The sequence below is a fragment of the Cajanus cajan genome, chromosome 7 (genome assembly GCF_000230855.2).
Source record: "Cajanus cajan strain Asha chromosome 7, NIPB_CcT2T_4, whole genome shotgun sequence".
Lineage (NCBI taxonomy): Eukaryota > Viridiplantae > Streptophyta > Magnoliopsida > Fabales > Fabaceae > Cajanus > Cajanus cajan.
In genome coordinates this window covers 38742300-38764271 of record NC_138523.1, presented here as the reverse complement: position 1 = coordinate 38764271, position 21972 = coordinate 38742300, and the positions used below count along the sequence as shown (strand labels likewise).

Below are 21972 nucleotides of genomic sequence, written 5' to 3'. Positions count from 1 at the left end.
CAAGCAATCTCTTACGTTTAAAAATAATAATTGCGGGAATTTTAATCTAAAGTCATCACTTCCGGGTATTTGTGGCACTCATTTTGATGCAGATAGAGTTTGATTTAGACAAAGCACAATCGAATCGTAAATAAGAATTCCATTGACTTTAAGGAATTAAAAAGTACTTTTTGTACGTACATAACCCATACACATGCCAAAAAATGAAAAACACACACATATATATATATATATATATATATAAGTGCTATTAAAATGATAGTAGGTACAATTGCTTTATTTGGTTATTTGACTGAAATATATGCTTCATCACCAAAGCCACAATTCATTGACAAATCCCTTGCTAAAGTTAATCCATCTTGATATACATATTTAAACAACAATTGTGAACTACTGAATTAATTACAAAATTACAAGAAATTAACAAAATTACAGCTCTGAGTACAATGAAAAATCCTGTAGCAGCCTGGGAAAACTTCAATTTTGGTTCCTACAGAAGGCCATTAACTGGTGATGTGCTAATAACTGGCATCTCCTTGTTAGCTGCAAATGTTTCACTGCTCCTACTACCACTCTTTCTCCGAGGCTTTGCCTCTCCAAGCATCATTATAACATCCCTCATGGAGGGTCTGTCCTTGGGGAACTTGGCAGTGCAAAGAAGTGCTATTCTAAGAACTAAAAGCATCTCTTCTTGAACATGCTTGCAGTTTCCTACACTGGGGTCTAATGCTTCTTCTGGAGATTTGTTGTCTATCTTCCTTCTAATCCACCCTACTATGTCTATAGATTCTCCAAACTCCGGATCTAAAGGCCGCTTTCCAGTGAGAAGCTCCAACAGAACCACTCCATAACTGTAAATGTCAATCTTCTCATCCACCTTCAAGGAGTATCCATATTCTGCCAAGTAATAAAGAACTGAAATTGTTAGAAACTAAATTTTGTACATTTAAGAAGGAAGAAACATCTCTTCACAACAAGTATGAATACAGACAGTCTTCTCTTCTATCCTAATCTGCTGATTGAAAGATGTGTTTTTTGAGCTCTTAACTAACCAACTAGCTCTCAGTCATTAATCTGCAAAAGTATGTATGAACTATATAGTTACTCACCAGGGGCAATGTATCCATAGGATCCAGCAATCATGGAGACTGTTTCGTTCTTCCGGAGCATCATCTTGGCCAACCCGAAATCTGCTATCCTTGCCTCAAGATTTGCATCAAGCAGTATATTATTTGACTTGATGTCTCGATGGATCACAGGTGGATGACAATCATGATGAAGATAAGCAAGTCCTTGTGCAATTCCTAGAGCTATGTTATATCGCGAACCCCAGTCTACAAGCAATCTCCCTGCTTGTTTACCATGTAGGGCATCTCCAAGGTTTCCATTGTGCATAAATTCATAAACTATCATCACATCAGTGTCATTGTAAAGAAAGCCTAGTAGTCTAACAATGTTCCTATGTCTTAGCCTCCCTAAAAGATTCACCTCTCCAACAAGGTCATCACTACCTCCTACTTCAACATCAGATCCTGATCTCCACAACTTTTTGACTGCCACAATGGTACTTGATTGTGGTATCTCAGCCTTGTAAACAACCCCGGTTGCTCCCATGCCAAGCATATTTGTTTCCTTGATGCAGGATAAAATGTCACTACATGTAAAATCAAGCCTCTGAAATGCCATCAGTCTCCAAGGCCACCCCTTCTTACCCTTATAAAATCTTTCTCCGAAGCACAATCCATCAGTGTACCACCTTGTGTATAAAGATCTTGCTACCAAAGTTGCAACGCCGATGGCTAGTATTGATGATATTCCAATGATCCATCCTACAAGAATGTGCCTTGCACGTGAGCTCCCATGACTTAATATATATGCTGAGGTTTGGCCACATGGAGGAAGAACACCACCACATAAGCCAGCATTTCCCGCAAGATCATTTAGGTTTATTGTTCTTAGCACGCCATTTTCTGGGACAGGACCTTCTAGCTTGTTGTGTGAAACATTGAATGTTTCCAGAGCTGAAGACATACCAAAGCTTTCAGGTATTTGACCGTGTAGAGAGTTGTTAGCAAGATCAAGAATGGCCAATGTAGGCATGCTTGCCAATGCTTTTGGGATTTCACCAGTTAGTTGATTATTCTGTAGGTTCAAGCTTACCAATTTCTGACATGAAGCAAGGCTTGCTGGAATGCTTCCAGAGAATCGATTTGATGAGAGATCAAGGACACCAAGTGAGGGACAGTCCTGGAATTGATCAGGGATTTCCCCTCTCAAGTTGTTGTTGGAGACAATTAAAGTTTGCAGATTTGGAATGGAAATAATGGTTGAAGGAAGAGAAGAGTGGAGGTTGTTTCTGGAAAAATCAATGAAAGAAAGGGATGTAGAAGAACCAATGTCATCAGGAATTCCACCAGTGAGACTATTGTTAGCCAATTCTAACCTCTGAAGCTTACCAAGCTTCCCAAGACCCACAGGAATTGTCCCAGAAAGAAAATTGTTGTGAATTCGAACACGAACAAGTGAAGGACATGTTGATAGGCTTGCTGGAATTGGACCCAAGAAGACATTATTGAAGAGTATAAGCTTGGTGAGATAGCCCTTGTTGCAAAGAGTTTCTGGAATCTCACCAGAGAGTAAATTGGATGATACATCCAACCACTGCAATGGGGAATTCTTGCCAAGGTTACTAGGCAATTTCCCTGACAAGGAATTGTTCCATAGCTCAAGCACCTCTAGTTGAGGCAAGTCCCCAAGGCCAGAAGGCACAGGACCAGATAGCCGGTTACGCATGAAGTTCAGAAGCTGCAAATTCTTCAGCTGACTAATTTCAGCTGGAATAGTTCCTGATAACATGTTGTCTGAGAGATCCAGCTGCACTAATGAAGTCATGTTGCCAATTGCTGGTGGAATCTTGCCTTCAAATTTGTTTTTGTACAAGAAAACTGTGTTCAACAGTTTGAGCATCCCCAACTCAGCTGGAATTTCACCACCTAGATTGCCTTCTGCTAAGTCAAGATACTTCAGCTTGGTGAGATTTCTAAACTCTGCTGGAATCCCTCCTTTAAATTCATTGTATCCAATAATCATGCACTCAAGTGATGAAAGCTGCCCCAGCTCTCCTGGGATTTCCCCAGTGAGATTATTCCCTGATAAACCAAGGAACTTCAACTTGTGCAACTTACTGAAGGATTTTGGAACTGACCCTTCAAAGAAGCTGCCTCTGAGATCCAAAGTCTCCAAGGAAGAGACATTTCCAAGATCCTCAGGAAGAAAACCAGAGAAGTTGTTGCTGGATGCATTCAAGGTCGTTAGTCCTGATGCCTTTCCGAGGCCTAATGGAAAGTCACCAGTGAAGAAATTCTGGCTGACATCAAGACTCTTCAGTGTGGAGAGATTGGCTATGGATGACAATGATGAGGAAAATCCATTGCAACACAAGTTGAGAGAAGTGAGACTCTTCAGCCTTTGTATCTCATTGGACACGATGCCACTCAGATTCATGCGGGAGAGATCAAGCTTCTCCACAGCTCCACCTGAGTTGCACTGGACACCAGTCCAGTTACAATGAGTTGCATTCTTCTCTTCTGCTTTGTCCACCAATTTCCAATCATGCAGGCTATTCAATGGATCAACAAGACCTTCTTTTAAAGAAAGCAAAGCAGATGCTTCATCATGTGCTGCAGCAGCAAAGCCGTAAGAGAAACAGCAAATGCAATAGAAGTAGAAGAGAAACTGAGTTTTCAGCTGCATCTTTCTTGTTCTTGTTTTGCTTGATCAGCGTCTCAGTTGTGTGACATTTGCATTTTGCACTCTCTACTGGAGGAGAAGGGTGATCATGTGGGGGGTAGACAGAACACTGACAGAGAGTGACATCTCAAGTGTGTGAGGAAAGGTAAAAGAAGGATGGTAATGTAGTTGATTCGATATATAATAGTGTGGGCTAATAATAAACCATTGATTAGATGTGGTCACTTTTAAGGGCTTTTCAGGTTAATGGTTTGGTATTTCAAAGCAGATAGTAATGTTCATGTAAGGACGATGAAGCTTTGGACTTATTGGAACTTCCTCCGACATAAAACATGGGAGAGAATGTGGCCATTCATATTGGTTTAGTTTCTACTTCTTCCTTTATGTGTAATCATCTGATCGTTGTCAACTTGAAGGAGGAATAATGATGCAGTCATTGTATTTTATGTATAAAAAACTATTGTTTCTATCTTAATTTTTAATTATGAACCCCTTTTACGGCAATTACATTCTTACTTAAAATATTGAGAATAAAGGAATGAAAGAATTTAGATCTTCTGCATTGAGAGGAACATCGGGGTGAGGTATTTTTTTAATTTCACCCTCAAGTTTTTGTCTTGCTTCTTTAGCTAGGTAATAAATAAATGTATTTATAACAAATAATTCACTCTCCATTCAATAACTAACCAGTACCGTGTATTTTCATCAGTCTACAAATATTTACATCAATTTGGCAATTTATGACCGAGATTCAATCAGCTACCAGAAATGAGAAAAATATAAGTTACAAAAAAATATAACTACCTCACTACATAGTTAAGTTAACTTTATAATCTCGTTTGATCTTTTACTATAACAGCTTTCAGAACCTTGACTTGTTAATAAACAGTATCTGAACAGAAAGCATCTTGCCATGGCAGCACATTTAACAAAATAATTTATTAACTACTTTAAGTTTGTTCCATGATTGTAAAAGTCGAATTTCCAGTGGTAACTTCTAACCATGACAAAGATTCAGAAAGGTTGCATAAATGGCCCAACTAACATACGGCTAAAGTTAGGATCCACCAGAACATTGGTGTACTTATTACTTTTTCTTCAAAATCCCAACCAAACCTGAAAACCATGTGAATATGGGAATCTTTTAAGAAAAAAGAGTGAAGAAACTGTGTCTACCCCCACCCTCTCTCCCTCTTATTTTGTAATCCATTAAGAGGAAGGAAGGAAGAGACACAAGAAAGAAAAAGGGAAAAGGAAATATCAGAACCATTATTGCCCATTTCATGGTTTTAGACTCATAAATGTTAATTATTCGTTATGATTTGGAGAAGGGAATCTTTCCATGTTACATGGAGAAGGAAACATGAAAATAAGACAAATTCCTCCCTTCATAAAAAATTGAAAGGGACACAAAAATGATTATGAGGAATTCTTAAAACTAGAGTGACATGCACTCAATTGATCATTTGTGACACACAAGAAGCAAATGTAACAAAAAAATTTCCTAGTTCTACAATTTGAAATATCAAAGAACCAACAATTCTCAAATGAATCAGAGAATTATTTATGTTAATTTTTCAAGGAAATTTTTTTTTCTTTTCCAAAGAGAAATAAGAAGCAGACAAAACTGTAATAGATGATATTAATTCCATGGCATTGAGAATATAATAGATAATAAAGTATTAGAGAAATTAGAAAGCAGAAGGAAATGGGATCAAAGTGGTGCACTAAATCAATCATGGTCTGAGCCCACCAACTGCCACTTCTTTCAGATCAAAATTCTTTCTTTTTTGTTTTTGCACTTTTATCTCTTCCAATATTCACATGGATGCATGTGAAGTGTTGGATTCAAGAGGTGATATCATAAGAATCACTGCCCTTTATATTGTTCGGAAATTGGAACACATTTGGCATCTGTTGATGTACCAAAACAGATGGATGCCACGTGAAATAGCAGCTTCCTGGTGAAGTACATTTTTTTTCCTTATAATTGGAGAGAGGATTTCAAATGATGAATGAATTAGTCATATATTGAATTATTTGATGGCTGTTCTTTCTTATACCCTTTTTTAATTGTGGGAAATGGGAATCCTAGGATGGTAGAATGTGCTGAAAACATTTCTTAAGTGTGTGCACGTGCCTTTATGCCAAGCAAAACCAGAACCAGCCTTTCATCATTTTTAAAATGTAAAGAAAAGAAGAAAAGCCCATATTTACACACAGCAAAGAGATGCTAAAACGGGATTATGGTGCTCCAAATTGCACATGTACATGCTTGTTGATAGAACTAATAATAATCATCGAGAAAATTATTTTTTGGCCTATTATTTTCCTTTTCCTTTCCCTTTTTTTCCCTAATGCCACAAGAATTTTAGGCACTCCTTGATTCAAACTTTGACATGCAAGTCAAGTAACACTAGGAATGGCAAAATGGGCAGTGACCCGCGGGTTAGCCCATTAGCCCACCAAAAATTGGCAGGTCGAGCCCATCATTTCAACCCGCCAACTCGTCGGGCCAAATGACGGGCTGTTCCGTCACAACCCGCCAACGTACATAAGTAATTGGGCTTTAGTTGCTTGCATAAGTAATGGACTTATTTTGTGAACTATCAAAAAATTTAAATTATTAGTAATTTATAAGTTTATAATTTGGTTTTGATTTTGGTATAAGTAGACTAATTTCTATTTGATTTTGTTGAACATATATTATGTACAATATGTATGCATTTTTAATTTCATATGGTCATATTTATTTATTTATAGTAGTTTTTTTTTATTTGAACATAAAATAAATATTTTTCATTTTTTTTGTAATTTTTTTGTGGTATGCAGGTTGGCCCGCTGACTCGCTAGCCCATCCTTAAACACGACAGGCTAGCGTTTCCAACCCGTTTTTTATTGACGGGCCAGCCCGGCCCATTTTTGACAGGCCATTAACGGCCGGACTGGCCCGTTTTGCCACTCCTAAGTAACACATACCATTATAATGTTATACTTTTGCACTTTCAAGTCATATATTAGTATGGATCTTGATCTAATGATCTCACCTTATATTCTTCAGGCCCAATATGTATTGGGCCTCAGTTTTGTTTACTACATGATTTTGTAAAATATATTTGATCAAACACCCAAAATAAAAAATGGGTGAAAGGGAAATTATGCTCTTGGTATTGAATTCGCTAATATGGTAATCAAAGTATGCTATGGGTCCAATTCTTTTAATACGGTACCACTTACCCTGTCGGATTTTGACCAGAGAGCAGAAACTAAACTACCACTCGTTCTAACACACTAATTTCTTTTTTTGTGCTAAGTTTTTGAAATTATAAAAGAATTTAATTAGAATGTACTGTTTTTACAGTGTTATTTTATCATATATTATTGAGTTTAAATATGTTTTCAAAGTTAGAATAAATTTATCTGTGGCTTTCCAAATTTAAAAGTATTTTTTAATCCCTATAATTTTAAAAAAATTGTTGATCCTTCATCAATATCGTTAAAATGGACAAATTAGCTTCATTTTATATATTTTTACTAATAAAAACACTGGTAGATGTGAGGCAAACATTGTTGTAAATTGATTTTTGTGATAGTTTCACTGTCAGATTTGAATAGAGGAAATAAGTTTTTTTTTATTTATATTTTTTTTAATTACAGAACTTAAAAAAGTAATTTTAAATTTGAAAAATCTTTTATAATAGATTATACACATTTAAACAAAAACAAAACTAACCCCAAGCGTATGGTTCAGTAGTAGGAGTTGATGTATGCAGTCGCGTTAAATCTTGGGGTCAGCTATCCCACCCTTTGAGGTGCCTCCAACGTAACGAGGAAATTAGTCACTGCTGTCGGCAGTGGATACTCCAGGGACGAACAAAAAAAAAAAAACAAGAACAAAATTGTGTCGTAATTGCATCAATAAAGTTGAACAGGCCCATTTAGGTGGCCATTTTTGGGTTACATATTTATCATGATGGTTCACATTTTTTTTACAAGTCTGTTATATGGGCTGGACCCTAGTTGTTGTTATTCAAATACTAAACATGCACAAGTACAATAAGAGGATGGGGATGCACAATGAGCATAGATTCATTTTAGTCCAAACAAACAATCTCCTGCATATATAAATTATATTAGCTATATTAAATAAAAATGTTTTTAAGAGTTCTCTTCCAGAGTTATTTTTTTATCACAAGCATTTTTAAAATATTTCTTTCAATTTATATTTTTATTTTAATTGTTAAATTAAATATTAATATTTTAAAAATAATCAATAATTAAAAATACAGTCATTGTAATATAATTTTTTTATAAAAAATATAAGTCACATTCTTTTTATTTTTCATTAATAGTATATATGTATATATATATATATATTTCAATTATAATTTATATATTAAAGTGTTTAATTATTATGTTTTAATTATAATATACTTTATATATTAAAAAGTATCATAATTTTTTTATAAAATAAATTTAATTACACTTTTTTTCTCCCAGTTGCACAATATCGTAAATTTCTTCGCTAAAAAACTTTATATAAATTTTATCCCTCAATTTTCAAGATGTTGCAAATTTTACACCTTCATACTTGTACAATAGAGTTTTCTAACACTTCAATAAAAAATCACTATAGTTAAGATAATTTTAGACAGTTTAATTTTTTTATAAACTACCACGAAATTATACTAATTATAATAATTTAAATATGTGAAAATAATTTTTTAAAATTTTATATAGTATAAATAAAATAAAATAAAAACTAAAAACAAAATGAGTTCAATGACTTTCTAGAATAAAATATTATTAACCGATCACAATTTACCGATAATAATTTTCAGTCATTCATTATAAAAGTTACCAAAATTAATATGGACGATAATTTGTAATTAAATGATAATTTAAGAAAAAAAAGTTATATAATTTGAGGAACAAAATGTAACTAACTTATAGAACAAACATTTAACTTGGCAAGTGGTAAAATATTAATTATTACAAAAATCATGATTAGTGCAACGTGTATCATTCATGGGCTGCCATGTCAGCATCTACACTCGATTGTGACAAATGAGATCAGTCTCTCACACACACAATCCTTTGCAAAATGCAAAGAATTATCATCACAAGTGAGTGGCTGTCTTTGTTACACACCATACATTTGTGGACCACAATTTAACTCTTCATGCTACAGAAAGAGAGAGAGAGGTGTTGTGAACTGAATCTCTCTCTCTCTGGCAATGGCAACTCTGCACTCTCTTGCATTGTCCTCTCCACTCTCCAACTCACTTCAGAAGCCACGTTCATACTCAGGTACCACCATCCCTTCAAATTTATCTTCTCTAACAGCACTTTCTCCTATCAAGTGTTCAAAGGTTGAGTCTGAGATTGTTTTATGAGCAAGGGTGATGAAATTGAGTTGGACAATGTATGACTTACTATTGAATTGACAATGTTTGTGTCAGTTAAAAAAAATCTTTTTTCTTCTCTTGATATCTTCAGCACGGTTGGGGATCAACTTAAAGGGTTAGCAGGACAAAACTTAGATAAAGTACTACCGTTGCACATCGATATTTAGAGGAATTCTTTATTGTGCATTATTACTACTGTTCTGGTTAGAGAACAATACGACGATATTTATGGTACTCATGTAATATTTATAGTAATAGATTAATTTGATAATGTTTGTCACTTCTTCAGTTAAATTTTTTTTTCTTCTCTTGATATCTACATAATGCTTAACAAAACTTAGATATAGTATCATAAGTGATATTAGTAGTGTTTTATGATCAGGTTTAGAGTTTTATTTTGGTAATTCATGTTAATATTTAATTGAGTTCTTTATTGCACAAATTACTAAGGTAAAATTCCTGATCAAAAAATAATAATATTTATGCTACCACATGTAACATCAGTAATGGTTGGTTCATATTTAGTTTTATACATGAATTTCCATAATATTGTTCAGAATAATTTGTGGGGTTTAGTCCCTTGAATCATTTTCAACTCAATAGCTATTAGCTTGGGTTGCCTCTCACAATGTTGTATATGAAAGTGATAGTACAACCGAGAATCTACAATTCTTAACAGAATTTGCGTTTTTCTAATGTTGTCAAGTATATAGAGTAATCTTAGAAGACCCTTTAGTTTCAATTTTCTAGCTTCACTGCACTGTTCTTTGTGGACAGCAGTTTTTTGTATAATCTTCACATTGACCCTAACCATTGGTTCCAAAATATAGAGGTTCTTTGAACTTTGGAAATATATTTTATTTCTTTTAAGATATTTAGCACTAGCAAAATAAAAGGCAGTAATGCTTATGTGTAGAGTAGTTTCTTGTATCATCTTCATTGACCCTTACCCTTCCTTGATCCCAAAATGTAGAAGTTCTTAGAACTTTGGAAATGTATTTGATTTCTTTGAAGATATTGAGCACTAGCAAAATATAAATCAATAATGCTCAAGTGTAGTGCAGTTTCTTGTATTCATCTTCATTGACCCTTACTCTTGATTCCAAGATATAGAAGTTCTTTGAACTTTGGAGATGTATTTGATTTCTTTGAAGATATTTAGCACTAGCAAAATATAAAATAATAATGGTTATGATGTTCCTTTATGCAGTTCCATCTTCAATTGTCCATCAAAGTGCAAACTCATCATTCAATGGTCAAACTTTACGCATGCCATGTTTGAGGTTACCTGTGCTAACACAAAAGACTCCCATGCACCTGCCTGTTATCATGATGGTCAAACCAAAGATACAGTTCATCCAGGGAACTGATGAACAAACAATACCTGATGTGAAGCTAACTAAATCAAGGGATGGAACAAATGGCATGGCTATCTTCACATTTGATCAACCCTCAGTTTTCGATTCTTCGGGTGAAATAGGTGATATCACTGGTTTTTACATGATTGATGAGGAAGGTGTCCTTCAGTCAGTTGATGTAAATGCTAAATTTGTGAATGGGAAGCCCTCAGTAATTGAAGCCAAGTATGTCATGAGGACTCCACGTGACTGGGATAGATTCATGAGATTTATGGAGCGATACTCGAATGCAAACGGTTTGCAATTCGTTAAAAAATGAGTTCATGTGCTAACTCTGCTCTTCTATTTTTTTGCCCTTTGTCAGAAATTTGTTTTCTACAATACTATCATAAATTTCTTGAGTGAACTAAAATGCTAAATTGGCCTTCGTGTAACTTCAATTCGCATACTCATGTCCTTCTGACACCCAAGATTTTATGAATTTTTGCTTGTCCTGTACTCCTGCAGCTGTTTAACTACCATGTAAACTGTTTTCCTATGGACAAGTTCGAAAGATCATCAATCGATGGTTTCCTTCTATTCTGTTTTGAATAAGCAAGAAACTTTGCCAGGAAATATGGCATACTTAACATGCTGCTTAGGATAATTTTCTTAACATGGTTTGTCTTTGATCTTTACAATTAACAACTTATTCATGGGTATCTATGAGTATGTTTTATACAAGTTAAAAATATTTTTGAGAACTTTTCTAGTAAAAATAAAGATTATTTTTAGTAGAGATACTATCAAAAGTATTTCTAAATATGTACAAACTTTATATATTGTGTGTTTGTAGAATATCTTTGTTTGAATGAAGAGGAAATAAATAGGACCTATTGGCAATAAATATTTTTTAGATGAATGGGAATTATAATGAAGACAATAGGATTCAAACTTATGACTTGGTGTATAATATTTAAACCCTCCATGATTAGGTTAACCTTAATGGTTTTGTATGGACAATAATTTAACAAGTTTGATGGATGCAATGTTATACATCTTTTATCCTTCCAATCTTGAAAGGAGTTGTGTTTAAAAGAAAAAAGGTGTTAAGCCTTGCTAGATTTAAAAGAGGTTTCCTCACTAGAGTGGTGCATGAGGGATTCCCAGTAGAGGGCCTTGAGAGGGAGAATAAGAAAGGGATGGATCATCATTCATCAAACCACCTCTTGCAGACAAATATCTAAATGAGTTATTTTCAAAGCTTAGGAATTGCAAAGTTTGGATCAAATAGAAGTGCGAGATGTGTTCTTATTCAAGGAAAAACTAAATAAGGGTGTTTTCACTTAACTCAGAATACAAACTTGATATGTGAGATGAAGTTCAACCAATAATAATAATAAAGTAAGGTCACTGTTAATCATTGGTACAACTTTTTGAATTAATAGTGTACTGGCAAGGCCTTTCGGCCACCATATGGCCGACACCCGATCGGCACCTGAAAGGCCGAACCAGGTGGCCAACACCCAATCGGCACCTGAAGGGCCGAACCAGGTGGCCGACGGCTGATCGGCCATTGGATACCTATTGAATACGAACTATCATTAATCAAGGGACAAGAATTATCCTTAATCAAGAGTTAAGAGTTAATCACATTGATAAACCGATTAGAGGCATATTACCTAATATGGTAATCTTGTCATAGGGCCCAGAGAGGTCAGGGCCCATAAATGTCAGTATAAATAGCTCAAGTCAAAAGGTAACGTCACTGTTCATTAATTATTCTAGATATTTGCGCTTGTCCTGACTTGGGCGTTGGAGTGCCTTTTGCAGGTACCAATCCCTTCACCGGAATATTCGATTGGAGTACTCATTCGGCCTTTCACCACCCAGAAGACTACGAGTGTATCCCAGACAGGTACATTTTGGCGCCCACCGTGGGGCCGAACTGAGGCGATACTAAAAGATCAACTAAGCGAAGCAATGGCGATAACTAGGAGAACGAACATGGGAGATCATCAAACTGAAGAGGAGGAACATGTAGAAGTGGTAGACGAAACCGATCTCTTTAAGACTGTTCGGCTGCTGAAACAAGAGATGGAGGCAATGAAGCAGCAACGAGAAAAGGATGCGAGGGAGCTTTCGGCCTTAAGAGCCGAAAATGAGGCACTAAAAAATTAGGATCCATCGTGGAAACCTACTCAAGCCACGAATACACAAACTCAAGGGTCGTATCAATCCTAGGCAATTTACACCTCGGCTCCTCATGCCTCGGCTGCAGCACCTCAAAAATTCCCTTCTGCCCTACCCACAGTCGGTCGACCCACAGATCTGGCAACTATCGGGTCACACCGACACCCATTTACCCCCTCCATCATGCAGCTCCCTTTGATGGACAATTGGAAATCTTTACCTATTGATAAGTATGATGGTACTACTGATCCTAATGAGCATCTTGATGTTTTCCTTATGCAGGTAACCCTGAGCACTACGGACGATGCTGCCTTGTGTCGCATTTTCCCTACATCTCTCAAAGGCAGGGCTTTGAGCTGGTTCACTCGGCTACCCACCCTAATTCGATCGACTCATTCAATACTTTGTCGTCTCAATTTACAGTGCAGTTTGCAACGAGTCGTCCCCACAGCTTGACATCTTTATCGCTGGTTAGTCTTCGGCAAGATAAGAAGGAGACGCTTCGAGCTTTCATTGATCGGTTCAACAAGGCAGCCTTGGAAATTCGAGATCTTAACCCGGCCGTAGCACTTCATCATCTGACAACAGCTTTAAAACCAGGGCCATTTGTTAATAGCCTTTGCAAAAAACCCCCCTCAGATATGAATGACTTACGCAGGAGAGCTGATAAATATATGCAAATGGAGGAGTTGGCAGAGTTTCGGAATCAAGCCCGAGCCGAAACCATAAATAAAACTGAAAAGCCTGGAGAGTCATCATTTCGGAGTCGCAACAAAGAAATAACACTTCGGGAACGACCTACACGAGGACCAAAATACTCGTAGTATACACCCTTGAATGCAAGTCGGGCAGCGATACTTGAGCAAGCTCTCGATTCCGAAGTGTTGGCCGTTCCAAAAAGAGCATCCACCCCGCCGCGGGCCGATACCAACAAGTCTTGTAGGTATCACCGCAATCGAGGAGACTCTACCGAAGAGTGCGCAGCTCTGAAGGACAAAATTGAGGATCTAATTAAGCAGGGGCAGCTTCGTAATTTTGTAGATCGATCAGACTCGTCTCGGCCTCGCTCCTCATTCCAATCTCGACACAACGATCGGCATAGGCAAGATCACGCCGAGAGGCCCCGACGTGAACGTAGTAGGTCACGTGAAAGAAAGGACGAGCCTACAGGATCACATAGGCGAGTCATTAACACAATTGCAGGAGGATTTGCTGGGGGGTTCAACCTCCTCAGCCCAAAAGAGGCATTTGCGTGCCGTTCGGTCGATCCATGTGGTCGACAAACAGCCAACTCGGAGGCTACCGTCAATCACCTTCACTAATGCCGACTTTCAGGGCATTGATCCCGTACAAGATGACCCAATGGTGATTAGTGTCGAAATTCATAACTGCATAGTTAAGAAAACATTGGTCGATCAAGGCAGTTCGATAGACATTCTATACTGGAACACCTTCAAGCAATTGGGTATCTCGGAGAAGGAGCTCATACCCTATGATGATCCCCTGGTCAGTTTCTCTGGAGAAAGAGTAAGCACCAAGGGATACATTAAACTCTTTACCCGTTTTTGCTTTGATGAACAGGAATACAGAGAAATCCAAGTGAAGTACATAGTGGTGCACGCTAGCACATCATACAATATTTTGCTCGGTCAGCCATCATTAAACATGTTGGGAGCAATCGTCTCTACGCCACATTTGGCAATGAAGTTTCCATCCGAAAAAGGAAACATCCTTACTATTCATGCCGATCAGAAAGCAGCGCGGGAGTGCTACTATGCCAGCTTGCGAATAACTCCCATGGAAGAAGAGAAACAAACAAAATCGAAAAGAGTTCATGCAGTAAACCCTTCAGCATCCGCGGAAACCCAGGCCTGGGATCTTGATCCTAGGATTAACGAAGAGGACCATGTATAACCAATTGAAGCCAAGATCTCTTTGCAAATAGGTTCGTCACCATCTCAGGTGACTTACATCGGCGCCAACACTCCCGAAAGAGACCGCTCCGCTTTAAGCAAGATAATCATCCGGAACCAAGATCTCTTTGCATGGGTACCGTCAGATATGCCTGGCATCGACCCACATTTCATGTGCCACAAGCTCTCTGTTTGCGCCAACGCACGACCTATAGCTCAGCGCAAGCGAAAGATGGGGACCGACAGGAAACTAGCAGTCGAAGCCGAAGTAGCCAAGTTGATTGAGGCAAGATTCATTCGGGAAGTACAATATACGACATGGCTGACAAATGTGGTCATGGTAAGGAAGCCGAACGGTAAATGGAGAATGTGTACCGACTACACTAATCTCAACAAAGCATGCCCCAAGGATGCTTATCCATTGCCAAACATTGACCGATTAGTTGACGGAGCATCAGGGCATAAATTCCTCACTTTTCTTGACGCGTATTCCGGATACAATCAAATACGCATGCACCCCGGCGATGAGGAAAAAATAGCTTTTATCACCGATTCGGCCAATTATTGCTATCAGGTGATGCCTTTCGGATTGAAGAACGTTGGAGCCACATATCAAAGGTTGATGAATAAGGTGTTTCGGAATCAAATTGGAAAAAATATGGAAGTATACGTAGACGACATGGTCGTCAAATCCGAAGACCTTGATCGACACCTATCTGACCTTGTAGAAGTATTTCAACAACTTCGCAGACATGACATGCGATTGAATCCAGAGAAGTGTGTATTCGGCGTTTTCGGGGGTAAGTTTCTCGGCTTCATGCTATCGGCCAGAGGCATCGAGGCCAATCCTGAAAAATACCAAGCAATCGTCGGCATGAGAAGCCCCCAGAACCTTAAAGAGGTGCAACGGTTAGCCGGACGGCTCACATCCTTGTCAAGGTTCCTGCCATGCCTAGCTGAAACGGCAAAGCCTATCATTAGGCTATTAAAAAAGGTAAAGTTCGAATGGTCGGCCGATTGTGAAGAAGCATTTCAGACGTTAAAGCAACGCCTCGGCTCCCCTCCAATCCCCTCAAAACCCGATCCTCGGGAAAACATAATTGTATACTTGTGTGTGTCGGACGAAGCAATCAGTGCCGTGTTAGTGCAAGAAAAGGAAGTACAGCAGCCTGTGTACTTCATCAGTAGGATGCTTCAAGACTCTGAAACAAGATATCAACTTCTTGAAAAAGTAGCGCTCGGGCTAGTCCACACGGCCCGGCGCCTTCGACAATATTTTTAGAGCCACCGTATAATAGTTCGCACAGATTGCCCCATCGCCAAGGTTTTGCACAAACCTGAACTAGCCGGACGCATGATGGCATGGACAATCGAACTTTCAGAGTTCGATTTGTCATTTGAACCACGAGGATCGATTAAAGCCCAATGCCTAGCAGATTTTGTCAATGAGTTGCAGCTGCAAGGCCATTTTGTCAGTGACTTATAGACGGTGCATGTTGATGGTTCTTCGAACAACCAGGGCAGTTGAGCGGGAATAATCCTGCAAGCACCAATTGGGCTAATACTCGAGCAATCTTTACGGTTTGCATTCAAAACCTCAAATAACCAGGCCGAGTACGAGGCATTGCTGGCCGGTTTGAGACTTGCGCAAGAAATCGCGGCGAGTGGTATGCTGGACTGACTCAAAAGTTGTATCGGAACAAGTTAATGACAATTTTCAGGTGAAAGACCCTAACTTACTGAAATATTATCACTTGTTTCGGAGAATGCGTGACCATTTCGACAAGGTGCAAGTAAAACATACGCCGAGGGAACACAACGAAAGAGCTGATCAACTAGCTCGGTTGGCTAGTAGCAGCCGAAAACCGGGACAGCTGAGAACTACACTCCACCTTGACCTCACCACCCCGAGCATCACACCGATTGAATGTTTGACGTTCGAAGAGCCTACCCAGACTTGGATCACCGAAATGATGGATTACCTTGAGCTTGGAAAAGAACCATCCGACCCTTCGGCTGCCAAAAAACTCCGAACACAAGCTGCCAGGTATTCGGTCATTGGTGGACAGTTATATCGCAGGGGTTTCTCGGTACCTCTTTTGAAATGCATCGATTCTGCACAAGCGGATTATGTTCTGAGAGAAGTTCATGAGGGTATATGCGGATCTCACTCGGGAGGGAGGACGTTAGCTATGAAGGTGCTTAGAGCATGCTTTTTCTGGCCAACTCTCAAAAGCGATTGCATGCAGTTCGTCAAGTGTTGTCTTTCATGCCAAAGACACGACAAACTTATTCATGCCTCGGCCGAAGAACTACATAGCATTAGCTCGCCTTGGCCATTTGCAATGTGGGGAATGGATATACTTGGACCATTCCCGATAGCTAAAGGTCAATACAAGTTTTTATTGGTCGTAGTAGATTATTTCACAAAGTGGGTCGAGGCCGAACCACTGGCCAACATCACAGCAGCCAATGTTCAGAAGTTCTTGTGGAAAAACATTATAACTCGCTTCGGCATTCCTTACGCCCTTGTAACTGACAATGGTCTCCAGTTCACCGATCAAAAACTCAACCGATTCATCCAAGACCTCGGCATCAAACATCGGTTCACATCGGTTGAACATCCACAATCAAATGGTCAAGTCGAAGCGGCCAATAAAGTGATCCTCACAGAGTTAAAAAAGAGATTGGGAGATGCTAAAGGAGCTTGGGCCGAAGAACTGACGGAGGTCCTATGGGCCTATCGGTGCACTCCTCAGTCCACGACAAAGGAGACCCCCTTTCGGTTGATATATGGTACTGATGCCATGATCCCCGTTGAAGTTGGGGAACAATCTTTTCGGCGACAATACTTCGAGGAGAATTGCAATGAGGCATCCCTCCAAGCCGAAATAGACATGGTCGATGAAATCCGTACCAAAGCACAGATCATGGCCGAAGCCTGCAAGCAGCGAATGGCTAGGCGATTCAACTCGGCACTCGCGAAGAGGGAGTTTCAGGAAGGAGACTTTGTGTGGCGGGTACAAGGGTCGGCAAGACGCAACCCTCGGGAAGGCAAGCTGGCGGCCAATTGGGATGGCCCATTCCGGATCCGACATAACCTTCATAATGGAGCATATAAACTAGAAGAGCTCTCGGGAAAAATCATTCCTCGCACCTGGAACTCAACTCATTTGAAGATGTATTTTAGCTAAGACATGCTTGTAAACAAAGGAAATTATCATCAATGTATATGCATGGAGCACTCTTTTCCTTGATCGGTCTTTTTCCCCTTATAAAAAAGTGAAAAGGGGTTTTGGCCGATAAGGTTTTTAATGAGGCACCCATTAATGAAATGCAGTTCTACTCATTACTCTTATTAAATCAATTGTCCAAAAAAGGCTTCCCTCTCGAGTGACCCCACTCGGCTAAGGATGTGCCTTCGGCTATCACAAAAAAGGTTTCCCTCCTGAGTGACTCCACTCGGCCAAGGATGCGCCTTCAACTATCACAAAAAAGGCTTCCCTCCCGAGTGACCCCACTCGGCTAAGGATGTGCCTTCGGCTATCACAAAAAAGGCTTCCATCCCGAGTGATCCCACTCGGCCAAGGATGCGCCTTCGGAATTCACTTAAAAGGCTACCCTCCCGAGTGATCCCACTCGGCCAAGGATGCGCCTTCGGAATTCACACAAAAGGTTCATATAAATCAACTACAATTGTTATACATCATCAAAAGCAATCAAATCCGAGTGAACCCGTTCGGTTTTGATCCAAGAGCAATCAAATCCGAGCGAACCCGTTCGGTTTTGATCCAAGAGCAATCAAATCCGAACGAACTTGTTCGGTTTTGAATAAAAAAGGAAGTCAAGTCCGAATGAACCCATTCGGTTTTGATTCAAAATCAATCAAATCCGAGCGAACCCGTTCGGTTTTGATCCAAAATCAATCAAGCCCGAATGAACTCGTTCGGACTTGAATCAAAAGAAAGTCAAGTCCGGATGAACCCATTCGGATTGTTCGCAGGACGATAACTTCTGAAAGAATCCAACCGGTTATGTTCCAAAAAGCAATCAAAATAAAAGTGCAAGTCATACATAGTCCAATTCCAAGTTTCTTCAAAAACAAGCACTTTGTCATTTAATAAACGTTAAAAGGCTCTATCGGCCAACACTACAAGCAAAATAAATTGCAATCAAGTTAAAAAGGCTCTATCGGCCTACCATACAAAAACCCAAGTCCCCAACATGATTACTCTTCGGTGTTGTTGCCCGCGTCATCTTGCACCTCGGGCTCGCCCTCTTGATCTTGGTTCGGCTCTTCCTGTTGGGTTTCAGCCTCACCATCCGAAGCATCAGGAATCTCTTCGTCTTCGAGGTCATCATTCGGTGCATCGCTGTCGGGGATGGCCCCCTCGGGCATATCCTGGAAAGCCATGAAAGACCCTTGGTAGAAATCTTTCGACATGTCAAATTCAAAGCCCTCCCTAAAGCGACCGAAGTGTTGTGCTTGCCGGAGAGCATGGCGAAACCCAGCTTCATGCTGGGCAACGATACGCTCCTTGGCTTGCTCTTTCACCCGCTCCAGTTCCGCCTTAGCTTCCTCCATTCGGCGCTTTTCTTCGTTCGCGGCTTTTTGCATGTCCAATCGAAGAGTATCATTGTTACGCCGCTGCACATCAAGTTGGGCCGCAAGTTGGCGACTTTTCACTGATGCCTCCTCGGCAGCCGCCACGGCCTCGGTTGTGGCCTTATCGACATCCTCAACCCTTTGTCTTAATTGAACCAACTCGCCGATTGGCTCCATAGCGAGGTGGTGTGCGAGTGCCAGCGACCGAGACTGCACCTCACAAAAATATTTCCATTTGGCCATGGTATCCAACTGGCCTAAGAACTCGCGGCCATGATCCGAGACTGCGTTTGGCCGAACCAGTGACTCGGCAGTGACTTCTTCACTCAGAAAGGCCCTAGACATTAGCATGGGGGGCACACAAATAATTGTCCCACCCGGGGAGGACACTGAGTGCTTGGATTTCTTGGTTTTTTCCGGCCTCTCTTTATTACTTTTTCGCTTCGGCCCCTCCTGAATAACCTCCTTCCCCTTCCTCACCTTTCGGCATTTTCGGTCCGGGGTAGGCGGATTTCGGTCATCTTGTACTGGACGAGGCGTTTGGGCAAGCGCCGAACTGCCCACAACCCCTGAAGCCTTAGCTTGTTACATCCGGCCAGCCAAAAGATTGCGGATGTTGAACTCATTGGCACCACTTGTCACCATGATTCCTGCACCAATAACCAAGTAAACATCAATAGGAATTTACTTAAAGGCCGAAATAGGAAAGTTACATACCTATCAAATCGTTCTCCCATCGAGAAGACTCAACTACGTTTATTAAAGACTTAGTCGGCAAGCGCCTAGGAAGTTGAAGTAAAAATTGCAAATCCCTTTGCTCTTCGGCTGTGAGCATCTCATCCGGCACTACATCATATGGCCGAGGGGCACGGGTCCAGTACAATGGAAAAAAGCTCTTGTCGTCGGCCCCGAAGAAGAAACGCCTCACGTTCGGACGAAGGGTCACTCGGAAAAATCCCGCTTTAAAATTCTTGTACGACGACGTAAAGCTATCCAATAGATGTCGAGACCCTACTCGGCTAAGAGACACCCATTTGGCCAAATCCGAAGGGCGGGACGAATAAAAAGAGAGAAAAAGTAGGGGTGAAGGCCTAATGTTTACACATAGGCATAGATGCTTGAAACCTTGAAGTTGGGCCCAGCTGTTCGGGTGTAGTTGGGTCGGCGCAACGTTTAAGACCTTAAGCACTCCCATAGTGAACTTATCAAATGGTAGTCTCACCTTAAGATCTCGCAGAAGGCAATCATAAATGTAGAACGAGGCCATCCTATCAGCTTGCTTGTCCAAGCACACCACGTCCGGATCGGGAAATGCGTTGTTTCGGCAAGCACGCACGCCAATCGGACACGGATTCTCGCCAGCGTTGAAATACAGACACTTGGTGTACCCCAATAAGTTGGTTACCATGGTGGTATCTCGATAGCGAGAATAGTAGGAAGTCACTTCTCCATTGACCCACTCGTACCCAGGTAGCTCGGAAGGCCCATACTTTTTTCGATTGGAAACACGCTTGACTCGGATCGGCACCTCTTCACTCCCACTGGTTGAGGTCTCTTCGGAAGTACTCACGTCCTCGCTAGACCTGTCCCCGTTCGGCGACGACGTCTCCCTACGCAACGGCCCCGAAGCCCTAGACAACGACCCCTCAGACGATGATGACCGAACCCCACTCGTCGAAGAGCTCTCGGAAGCAGTAGCCATCCAATAAAACTTACCAGAAAGTTGAGATTGAAACGATCACTCGGCGCGTGCTGCTGGATCGGATTTGCTCAAATGATACTACTCGGCTGAAAGCGATACGCGTGAGAGGCCCTACCACACAATGCTATATATAGCCATGGAAAAAGGCGGGAAAATTCAAATATTTAAAACCCTAAACCAATAAATCTACAAGATCCAACGGCAGAGATGACCCTAACCTTTCAACTTCTCCCATACCTTAACCGCTATACCCTTGAAGAAGGTACATCTTCCCCAAGGCTGGGGGGCAAGTGTACTGGCAAGGCCTTTCAGCCACCATATGACCGACACCCGATCGGCACCTGAAAGGCCGAACCAGGTGGTCGACACCTAATCGGCACCTGAAGGGCCGAACCAGGTGGCTGACGGCTGATCGGCCATTGGATACCTATTGAATACGAACTATCATTAATCAAGGGACAAGAATTATCCTTAATCAAGAGTTAAGAGTTAATCACATTGATAAGCCGATTAGAGGCGTATTACCTAATATGGTAATCTTGTCATAGGGCCCAGAGAGGTCAGGGCCCATAAATGTCAGTATAAATAGCTCAAGTCAAAAGGTAACGTCACTGTTCATTAATTATTCTAGATATTTGCGCTTGTCCTGACTTGGACGTTGGAGTGCCTTTTGCAGGTACCAACCCCTTCACCGGAATATTCGATTGGAGTACTCATTCGGCCCTTCACCACCCAGAAGACTACGAGTGTATCCCAGACAAGTACAAATAGACATGCTTTTTTCATGGCTAGAGTATTTGTGATACACTCATTTCCCAAATCGAGTATTACTATTACTATAGGCAAAATCTTATATATGAAGAGTCACTTTGTGCAGGTATGGTATTTTTGTTGGAAATATTTTGTGAAAAATATAGAAACATTGAATCTAGCGGATAAATTAAAATTAAAATTAAAGATGATAAATTGTCATTAAAATTTATAGAAGTTGATGTTTATATATAAGCTTACAATTAATTTAAAATTTCTAATAAATCTTATTAACTAACAACCCTCATTGTTG

General features: G+C 40.1%; 2 protein-coding genes across 2 annotated transcripts; one reads left to right on the top strand and one right to left on the bottom strand.

Moving 5' to 3' along the window:
* Positions 1–262: 262 nt before the first annotated feature.
* Positions 263–4203, bottom strand: LOC109807337 (uncharacterized). Its single transcript, XM_020369860.3, has 2 exons — positions 1110–4203; positions 263–897 (listed from the first exon to the last, which is right to left on the bottom strand). The coding sequence occupies exons 1-2, from the start codon at positions 3751–3753 to the stop codon at positions 491–493; spliced, it is 3051 nt and encodes a 1016-aa protein (XP_020225449.1). The 5' UTR covers positions 3754–4203; the 3' UTR covers positions 263–490.
* Positions 4204–8898: 4695 nt separating this feature from the next.
* PSB28 (photosystem II reaction center PSB28 protein) lies at positions 8899–11014 on the top strand. The gene is made up of 2 exons (XM_020351125.3): positions 8899–9060; positions 10369–11014. Exons 1-2 carry the CDS (start codon positions 8988–8990, stop codon positions 10833–10835), a joined length of 540 nt encoding a protein of 179 aa, XP_020206714.1. The 5' UTR covers positions 8899–8987; the 3' UTR covers positions 10836–11014.
* The last annotated feature ends 10958 nt before the right edge of the window (positions 11015–21972 follow it).

Excerpts from the sequence above, each read along its gene's own strand:
- LOC109807337 (XM_020369860.3), bottom strand. The coding sequence starts at position 3,753 with ATGCAGCTGAAAACTCAGTTTCTCTTCTACTTCTATTGCATTTGCTGT. Across the intron at positions 898-1,109 it reads CTATGGATACATTGCCCCTG|AATATGGATACTCCTTGAAG; the intron begins GTGAGTAACTAT and ends ATTACTTGGCAG.
- PSB28 (XM_020351125.3), top strand. The coding sequence starts at position 8,988 with ATGGCAACTCTGCACTCTCTTGCATTGTCCTCTCCACTCTCCAACTCA. Across the intron at positions 9,061-10,368 it reads GAAGCCACGTTCATACTCAG|TTCCATCTTCAATTGTCCAT; the intron begins GTACCACCATCC and ends TCCTTTATGCAG.